This window comes from Electrona antarctica (genome assembly GCF_951216825.1).
Source record: "Electrona antarctica genome assembly, chromosome: 15".
In the NCBI taxonomy this organism is placed as follows: Eukaryota; Metazoa; Chordata; class Actinopteri; order Myctophiformes; family Myctophidae; genus Electrona; species Electrona antarctica.
The window spans coordinates 40844858-40855398 of record NC_136796.1 but is presented as its reverse complement, the minus strand read 5'-3'; the positions used below and the strand labels follow the sequence as shown (position 1 = coordinate 40855398).

At 44.3% G+C, this 10541-nt stretch overlaps 1 protein-coding gene across 3 annotated transcripts in view; it reads right to left on the bottom strand.

The window, feature by feature from the left end:
- The window catches only part of adcy2b (adenylate cyclase 2b (brain)), a 104804-nt gene that overhangs the window by 69943 nt on the left and 24320 nt on the right, over nt 1-10541 (bottom strand). For all 3 annotated transcript variants that reach the window (XR_013791661.1, XM_079521811.1, XM_079521812.1), the window contains exon 3: nt 2178-2339. Coding sequence is in view for 2 of the 3 variants with exons in the window: in XM_079521811.1 (XP_079377937.1) it covers nt 2178-2339 (162 nt within the window). In the remaining variant the exon portion in view is untranslated. The remainder of the gene's footprint in view (nt 1-2177; nt 2340-10541) is intronic.

Genomic DNA, 10541 nt, shown 5'->3' with positions numbered 1-10541 from the left:
TATAATGTCCAGAGTTGAATAAACAAACACCTATTGACGTTTCAGTTAACAGCCATTACAAAGTGTGTAGTGGGTGCGCGCACGCGCGCACGCACGCACGCACGCACGCACGCACGCACGCACGCACGCACGCACGCACGGTCAGACAGACAGACAGACAGACAGACCAAAATAATGGAAATACAGCCAAAATACACACAACGCTAACAAGTAACATGAATGGAACAGACTTCAATTTGACTTTACATTTGAAAAAATGTGAATTGTAATCTATTCTATTACTGTCACGATCCGGGCCTCTGCCCCTGCTTTGTGTCCGCCTGCCTGTCAAGTTTTGACCCCAATGTGACTCTGCACAGCAGTGTGTTCTTGCCAGGGCTGGTCAAAAATTCCAAAAAACGTAATCTTTTCCTAATCTTGGCTGGGAGGGACGGGGGGGGGGGGGGGGGTGGGGTAGATTTTACTTTCTGTGGGTGTAAAGCAGGGTTCCCCAATTCATTTTCCTCAAGGGCCATATTTTGACTAGGGAACCAGGCTGGGGGCCGAGTCTGCACGCGCGAAAAATTGGGTTTTTTATTTTTTCATTAATTAATTAAAAATTGTTCTCAACCAGTGGTCCGGGGACCACCAGTGGTCCTTGAGGGGGTGCCCAGTTTGACATGCATAGGCTACTGACCGCCATTTAATGCCATTTATATCTGGGACACCCCCCCAAAACAAAACAAAAAACTTTTATTTTTTTATTTTTTTGAAATTCTTCCAGGGGCCACAAGGGGGCGCTCCGCGGGCCGCAAATGGCCCGCGGGCCGCATATTGGGGAACCCTGGTGTAAAGTAAGATGCAGTGGCATCTAGTGGAGCTTAATTAACCTTTCAGTAGTTGCTGTTCATTTAAAAGGCTGTTTGCGTGACTGAGCTACATCGAAAGGCTCGGTACACAAATTATCCACGAGACACGGAACTTACAAAAAAGTAAGAGGCTGCTGAAAATTGCATGGCCAAGACATTTGGTACAAGATATTTGTGACCGGGTCTGGCATTAGGAGTATTTTTTCAGTTTTTTACAGATTATTAAAGTACAGAATGTAAGCTTTCATATGATGTATCATTCAATGAAATTGGAAAATATTTGAAGGCGATATGCCGTTTTACCCAAAGCTGAGAAAATCCCCTCAACACCTAGAGCTGGCTAGCCTACTTTGACTTATAAATGTATACATTTAATTTGCCCAAATCAATAATCTGTTGGAATGAAAACTTTCTTCAACATTCAAGCTGTGTTAATATGAAAAGAAAATCAAGTTTATTTTAGATTTTCTGCCTTTTCATTATAGGCGAGATGAGGACCATTTTGCTAGACCTGGTCACATTTGGTTAGCAAAAAACAAACAAAAAACGGAGCCATTTTGATGCTGATGTTCTGGAAAACTGCTGTTTTTGATGTACAAATCTCATCTCAATAAGGGCCATGTATGGTATCCAGACTGAACAGAGACAGATTTCTGTGCACGCGGTCCAGGAGGTAAATCCCTGAATACATTCCACACAGTGTAAAGTATTTATCACATTTTGTGTTCATAATCCCAGATCCACCGTCTTGCCGTCCCTCCATATTTGGGCTAGACTGTCAACATCACATCAGAGATCCACCGGGAGGCCGTGCAGTAATTAGGCCATGTCTTGTTTTTATTTAAAGAGTACTGTGTCTGAATGAATTTAGGTTATTTTGTGATGCGACACATCATTAGCTTAAAAAGCAGTTTTCGTCATTAAAGTGATGTAACGTGTCTGTCAGGCAGAAGCATCTCATCTCCATATTTTAACGTTTTTGTTATAAATGAATGCCCTATACTTATAATACTTGATCATACTACACTGTCATGCAAAAGTATTAAACAAAATCACACCCGTGTGAACTGAGTGGTGCAGTGACGTCACACACTAACCATAGCAACCATGCTCACCTGTGCGTGGGGCCACGTACAGGTACACAGGTACACGGGTACATACACGGGTACAGTCAAAGCTGGTTGTTGGAGTGGTTTGCACCACTCAAAAATCTACAAGCTCAAAACGCGTTGCGATGCAAGGCGTTTTGAGCTAGTAGATCTGCTATTTTTGGAATTTTAAAAAGTAACAGCTTTGGACATCCTAAGGATTGGCTAAAGTGACCCTTACCTGCCAGACGAGGGGTTCCAGCTCCAGGGCAGTGGAGGCCAGACAGACGGTCAGGGTGATGGTGTGAGACAGGCAGGTGACGACGCTGGCCATGACCGCTCCTCTCATGGAGAAGGGCAGCATGGTGTACACCACGAACACGATGAACAGGAAGAAGGACACCTGCGCCACACAGCCAAATGGTAATGTGGTTAACACTTAGACCGCTAGCATTTATTGACAAATTATGATATAATTCACACCAGCATTTTTCACAGTAGTTATTTTGAAAAGCCACATTTCCAGACATCCGGTACTGAACACAAACTAAGAAGTTGAACGGGTCCTGGACAGGTCTTGTTTACCAAACGGATCTATGCCGTGCACTGGAGGGCTCCACATCGTCGGCTATGTGCCATCAAATAAACCTTGTTTTGACCAAAAATGCCAACAAGGTTTAGGAGATACAGGCGATTGAAAGAAACAGATAGAATGATGGCATTGAGCGTTGGATTAAATAATAGGCTTTAATTGACGTACATCTACTGCAATGGCGGTATAAATGTTAAAAAGTCTCACTGTCTGCAGCCACAGCAGGAGCGCTCAGGAACACAGAGGAGGCTTTCAAATGGATTTGAGGCATCCAATGATGGTGAAAAGGTACTAATTTATCCAATTTATTTTCTCCAAACACAGATGCTATCAAATGTAACTCGACATGTAAAACGACACAGAGGCACTTTTGGAACACAGTTCTTATAGCAATTCAAATCAGTCGTCCTCAAAACCACACCTACATTCGCTGTCATAGGAACGGGAGGTGCGCTCATGATCACGGCAGCAGAGCCTTTTTGTGCGCGGATGCACGCGCACCTGCAGCCCATCAAGTATAATTTATGCTTGGTGTCGCGATGGTCGCAATGGTGTCGCACACGCAGACCTCTATGCTCACACACCCGCATTGCGATGTGAGCTTGTATATCTGCGTGCAGTACTGTTGCGCAATGAAGTATAAATGTCTCCTAGGGTGCACCTCACTAGCCAACACACAAGAGGTGGTTGAATGAACTGAAACCAGCGCTCCCCAAAACAACAGGTTTGGAGATCTGTTGGGAATTGATTACATGAAACAGTCACCTGTGTGACCAGTCTCAATGTTTGTAAACAAATAATTGGTCTATATGACGCAAACTAAGATCTGCCAGTGGAATTTCCAATACAAAGAATAACTCCTGTGACCCAGGAGTTACATCTAGCCTTCGGTACTAGAGCGCACCTACAAAGGCGATTTCACTTCTGCCCATAGGGGGTGCCACACATGCGTAAAGTTGCACTGTATACTGTAGCCTATAAGAAATGCAAGCGCCACCCCTCAAAAAAAAAAAAAAAGTTTGTCACACACGTTACCGCAGTGAAATTTCTTCTCCGCATTTGACCCATCTCTTGGAGCGGTGAGCCGCAGCCAAGGAGCGGTGAGCTGCAGCCGTGCTGCGCTCGGGAAGCATTTGATTAGTAGATTTGACCCCCCCCAATCCAACCTTTGGTATGACCCGGCCGGGGATCGAACCCCCGACCTCCCAGTTTCAGGGGAGACACAAGGCCACTGTCTGGTCTCCCCCCCACCCCGCCGGTTTCCTCGCGACCTGGACTAGACTCAAACTGCACAATCTTATAGGAGTTCTTGGTCATCCGGTCTCCCCTATTTTTTCCCTGATAATCTGTAAAGAAAGGACAGACGTGACCTCAGACCATAGCTGCGTATATAGATACCTTCATCGCGTGCGCCATGTCAGTCCTGCTGTCCCCATGTCTACTTCCTGTTTCCTCCTGCTGTCAGCCCTCCCCTTCCTGTTATGGTGGCCAATGACAGGGTCACAGGGTCCAAACTGGCGTTCCAGATGAGCCCTGACCTTCCTGGCCGTCACTCCGTCTGTTTGTTTCCTGTCTCTGTCGTGTTCCGTGTTCAAACACTCATACAACCCTGAACTTAACTCTGAGTGTGTACGAATGTAACCACATGGACCCCGTATGGGTCCCTTTGGTTATACATGTGTGCACTCTCAGGAGTTACAAATTAAGAGAAGATTTTACGGTGTACATTCTAATTTGGGTGAAAATAATATATTCTCATTTTGTTGTATTCTCATTTGTTCTCTCACATCACTTGAGGAGGATTGAGGAGTTGAGGAGCAGGGTGACGATTCACAGTACGTCTCCGACAATGAACGTGTCTACGCAGCCTCGGGGGCCGCAGGCGTTTTTGTTTAAAAATAAAAAAAATAAGCCTGGGTGAACAGATCGGTGAACCATAGCATCCACCGGGCTGTTTTTCGCCTGCAAATTTGAATCCGCCCCTCTAGACCAGAAATCACACTGGCTAATGGATCCCAAACAAAGAGAACGGTGAGTGTTGAGGTGTTGAAGAGGTGTAGTGGGAGGGATGTCATAATTACATACACGATCGACTTGTCACAATGAATTATTTGAGATAATTACAATTGCATAATTGTCAGAATCGTTTCCCTTCATCTTTATAAATGTATCTGTTCAAAATGTCCTACATTTTCAAGCATTTTAACCTTTTCAGGAGTGGCTGTTAAATCAAAGGCTGTTTTTGTGACTCATCGCTACATCGCTACACGCTACATTGAAAGGCCTGGTTCAAAATGTATCCACCAAACAAAAAATGAAGAGGCTGACTCGTGAAAATGTAAAAAAAATAAAAATAAATAAAAATGACATTTTAGTAGGCAAACTCCCGTTGTGGACATGATGTACTGGCATTTTGAAGCTGATGTTCCGGTAAACTGCTTGATGTTTTTAAGACATTTTGATGCACAAATCTCATCTCGATAAGGGCTGTGTATGGTATCCGACTGTCAGCGGTACAGTAAATCTTGCAAGCTGTGCCAGTGTAGGCCAAGGAGGTAAACCCCTGAATATTTTTCACATTTTGTGTATTCATAATCTCAGATCCAGCGTCTTGCCGTCCTGGGCTAGACTGGGTTCAACATCCCATCAAAGATCCACAGGGACTAAACCAAGACAATAGAGAGAGGTGTTGAAGCGGTATGGTATGTCATAATTATTACATCATCGACTTGTTACAATTATTTGAGATAATTTTGCATTTTGCATAATCGTCATAATCGTTTCCCTTCAACTGTCAAAAAATGCATAGGCCTAACATTTTCAAAACCTAAAACAAAATGTGTAGTATAAATGTATTAAATATGGCCTCCTTTAGCTATGCCATAGTAAATTATTAATTTTGATTATATCAAAAAAACAGAAATGTATATGTTTTTTTCTGATGTTCAATGCCAAAAACAACAACTAAATCGTTATTATTTGTAAACCATAATTCCCAGTTTAGTTGGTTGATTCTGATTAGGGCTGCAACTATACAGATTATTTTCTTATAGCGATTATTCAATCAATAACATTTTTGATTAGCAATCGAGAAGTGTGCTGCTGGGTCCCAAGTACGGGGCTCGCTTGTCGCTGTCCGTTAGTGGTGGTGCTGAACCATTGACCAAAACGATGCATCTTGTGGGACGTCCTATAGGGGTTTTTCGCAATTACTGCTGCAGCATGGACCTACAGTATACATATAGCCTAAGAGGCAATGGTTCAGTTAAAATAGCATCTCAATCCTTATAGCCGCTTTATCCATATTTTGTACTTTGGCTATTCAAAAATAGAAGATGTACAAGCTCACAGCAAGTCACTTTGACGCTCTGTGCAGCTTGTACATCGGCTATTATTGGAGACATTTTCAATAATTTTTAAATTTCTTTGTACACAAAATATGTTCAGCTGGCCGGTCTGTGCCGGTCCGCCGCCAAATACATTTTGGGGTACATGACCTGAAAGAACCTTTGAGAACCACTGTCTGGCTTGTGGCTATTATCTTTGTTCTGGTTCAAAGTTAAGATGTGCAGGGATGGATGTCTGTGAAGATGGGACATCAGTGAAACACTGCTATGGGTTGGACACCTATGGGGAAATTATTCCTGCCAGAGGGTCAGTTCAGAGAGAATGTTTTAACTCCCAGTGCAGGGAGGTTACAGTGTTAGATTTCTGACTCAGTGAAAATAACTTTGTTTGAACTGCTGAGGAAGGCAGGCGTGGCCGAAACGCGTACATTTCTCGAGGTGGACTGCTGCTGCTGCTGTGCAAACAAACCTCTAATTAAAAAAAAACATATAAGAAACCACTCAAGACAGTGCCGTTAATCCTTTCACCCATGTATATCGTCAAGAATGTGCACCAAGCCCCCAGTAAGGCTATCCAACGTTGAAGATGCCACTACCTACTGGCGAAATGTGGAATTGCAGCACTTTAATGGAAGTGGACGGACGTTCATGACGTCACATGCGTAAGCCCGGACCTCAAAATTGAGGTCCGGGGCTAGGCTAGGCTAAACGTCCGCTCGCTCGAGCCATTGAGTTATAATTATACTTCCAGAAGTCTTCCGGGTGCTTCAAAACGCCACTGAGCAACTCCCACTGAAATGAATAGCGGGGGGGGGGGGGGGGGGCTAACGCTCCAGTTCGGTCTCTATCCTTCTTTATACGCTATGATGTGCACCAGTAAAATTGTAAGAGACCACACCTCAACGCGTCTTTTCCTGACGGACCTGATCTGGATGAAGAATTGCCTTCGTTTAGGATTAACTCACATACAGAGTCACAGGAAGGAAATGATACTGCAACATATTACCAACCAACCGAACAAGAACGTCTTGGTTTTTCTTTTGGAAGGGCTATCCGATGCCGGAACAAAGTTCGGGGAGGACGTTTTACGCTGCCTTCTGAGCGCCAGACCAAGCCCACTCTGTAATCCTCCAATAGCTCAATAAATCTGGTTAGCAACACTGAACTAAGTTCAGTTTCTGAATTTTTTCAAATATTACTTCAACAATAACAAAAATGTTATACTGCTAATATACTGTACATAACAACAAGAACCCCAAAAGGGGTTCCCGCCCTGAATTCTTTAAAGTGCTCAAAACAAACATTAAAAATCCACAGACTTGTCTGCACTCACTTATGTTGGTTTAACTCAATATATGCCAATATTTCTTGTGTTTAGGGCCTAAACCCAGCTATGCCAATGACGAGAAGATGAGAAATATTCATTACTGTTGATTCAGAAAGGTATCGCTGACATTTACCTTATAGTAGCTCCACCGTCGCTATAGGTAACGCTTGCTTCCACCATGGTGGGCGATTCAAATATTTTCCCTGTCCACTCCCATTATAAGTATGAGGTGAGGGACGATTAGGTCGCGCAAACAATCGGCGCGACCTCGCGGTTATGATAGCGTTTCTGACGAGAGCGATGGGGACCCACTGTGGCCCTAAAATGGCTGATTACTACTTCCGGTTCAAGCAGGGTCGAATTTCTTCTTCAAAATAACACACACACACACGGCTGAGATCACTGACAAGGGAGGCTGGAGTAAATGGTGAAAGTGCTTCTAAACACACATTTAAAAAACCCATACACTTGGCTGCCATATGACGTAATTTCAAAAAGCCCAGACGCTGGAGGGGATATAGCGCCGCTCAAAAAAAATGCATATTGTACACCTCCGGTAGAATGGCAAGTGGTGGCCTAAGGGTTAGAGGAGCGCCCTCGTTGCCGAAAGGTTGCCGGTTCGATTCCCCGGACGGGCAGGAAAAATCTGGGTGGGGAAGTGATTGTCATCACTCACCCAACACCGCTGAAGTGCCCTTGAGCAAGGCACTGAACCCCCAACTGCTCCCCCTGGAGCTGCTTAGTGGCCAACAGTATAAGACTGTGGTTGTACTGGTCAGCTCCCAGGTTTTAGTGTGTGTGTGTGTGTGTGCGACTGTGCGTGTCTGTCTGTCTCTATGTGCAGGGCGTTGCTGAAAATGAGCACCTGTGCTCAGCTACTTCCCTGGGTAAAAAAAATAAAAAATGGCAAGTGGAAACATTATACCATGTTACACTGGCAGGCTTGGAACTTTCTTGGTTCCAGTTGCTAGGGAAACAACATAGTGTGGAACACAGGGATGGATGCTGCTGACATGGTGGCTGGCAGCACAGATACATCATACTATGACCCTACCGCCCCCAAATATGGAGGACATATAGGCAATTACTGTGTGTGGGCAGTGGGCACACTATTTGCCAAAACAGGCAATTACTGGTCTGGAGGGTCAAGAGCAGGGCTAAAGTTTCAGATGTGACCTATTCCGGGACAGATGGGTTTAGTGTGGGATTGTGTCCTGATGGTGGTCCACGCACACATGCAATGACGCACACACCTTTAGAGTATATATTAATAGAGACGTCACCAGATTTCTCCTCCCATCCACCAGCATTAAGTTGCTCAAAAGCGCATGAGGCGATTTCACACTCCTCTTTCCGGGTAGGAACAGAGTGCATTCTGGGATGGATTGGGCCAAATTGTGAACGCGCTGGCCGTTGAATATCATTGCGCGCGCTCACGTATGAAACAGCGTTCACGTGTCATTGCCCCAATAACATGAACGTGCGCAATGATAGTCAACGGCCCAGCGCAGCCCAGCGCCCAAAGGATGTATGAAGTGTACTTTGTGAATCGCGGACCCCCTTGAAAACGAGATGGTTCATCTCATGGGATTGTTCCTAATAAAGAAATTTCAGACACGTGCTGGCTCGAGCTGCAATACCAAATTCGGCCACTATGTCCATTTCGCCTCAGGGTTTCCTCTCGGTGACGTCTCTATTATATTTATTCTCTAAGGCACACACACACATAAACACTTGGTTTTTCCATTCACTTCATCCACTGTGTCAACTTCAATCTCCTTAAACTGTGGCCATGCATATAAATGGACTGTCCTGGGCCTCGGGAGCCAAGGTGAATGAGCTTCATACATGCTTAATTGTCAATTTAATTTCCCTCCACAGGTGTGCAAGGGCCTATACCTAGCATACATGTGGAGGGAAAACACATGGCAGACAGCACAGCATGTGGGTGCGGGGAGCTTGAGCTGACTGCCGACCACCTGTCCCCTGTATCGACCACCAGAAAAAGGAGAAAATAGTTGTCCTAAAAATTGAGAGAGAGACAAGAAAACGTAAGCACACTTTGTGCGATGCCGGTACTATGGCCGCAAGTTCAAGATTAAAATATGGAAGAATACAGTATACCCTCAATGTAGTGCCATCTGCGTACTTACTGGCCTTTATGCCTATAGGAGGAGAAACAGTTCAGCATGTTCTGTTTGAATGGCCCAGATATAGAAGGTTGGCATTGGCTGGCTTTGACCTAGCTACAGTGTTGGGATATGCTGGCTTTGACCTAGCTACAGTGTTGGGATATGCTGGCTTTGACCTAGCTACAGTGTTGGGATATGTTTGGGAGTGTATGGCTATTGCTGTCTGAAGGGGGGGAAAAAGGCTATATTCTAGAATAAAGTAAGAGGATTAGTAGTTGTATTTATTATATTAGATACTAGTTTGATACATTTTAATCTAACTATCTATCTATTTACTCCACCAGGTGGCGTTTCACTGGCATAACCCATCAATAAAATAGAAGATTCGGCTGCCGTATTTGCAATAGATTCATAGCTTTGGTATTATGGTGGGTGAAGCTTTTATCCCAGAGTTTGTTTGTTCCACAACTTCGGTTTGTTCCAACACAGCAAAGGCACAGCCGCCTAAGTGACCCGGAGCTGGGAGATTCGTCTAAACGTTCCACAATGTAAGGAGGTCCAATGTACAACAGGGTGTTCAACACACCCCCGTTACCATTTAAATATATCTTTTGATATGTTTTGTCAGAGCTGGACATGCCCGAGTCACACAAATCTGAACATGTGAGCTGAAAAGCCACAATCAATCTCTAAAAATCAGTCCAAATGTTTGTATAGTAGATACACTGATAAAGACAGCCTGTGGAAATGTTGGTAATTAACAAAAATAGGGTGCATGCTTTTGGTTAGACATACAGTACCATTGGTCCGATATCTCAAACCCTCACCCTAACCTAGCTTTGGTCCATAGCTCTAATGCGTTTCATTTAGAGCTATGTTACTCTCGACTTCCGGGGCTCGCATGAATGCAGACCAGCCTCTCGTCTTTAGCGTAAATAAAAATAACGTTTTTGCTACTCACTAAAACAAAGGCGGGTTGTGTCATTAGAAAGCCTACTTTCCTTAGTGGAAGCACTCTGAGCCCCCCCACCACACGTATAAACGGTACCTTTTGGCCAGAAAGGGATTTTTTTTCACCGGAGGAAAAATATTCTCTATGAGGCAATTCTCTGGGCAATATCGGTAGAAGGCGCAATGGAGTAACTAAAAGTATTTTATTTCCGGTGGAAACAAAATCCCCCTTTTGGCCAAAAAGTACCGTTTATAC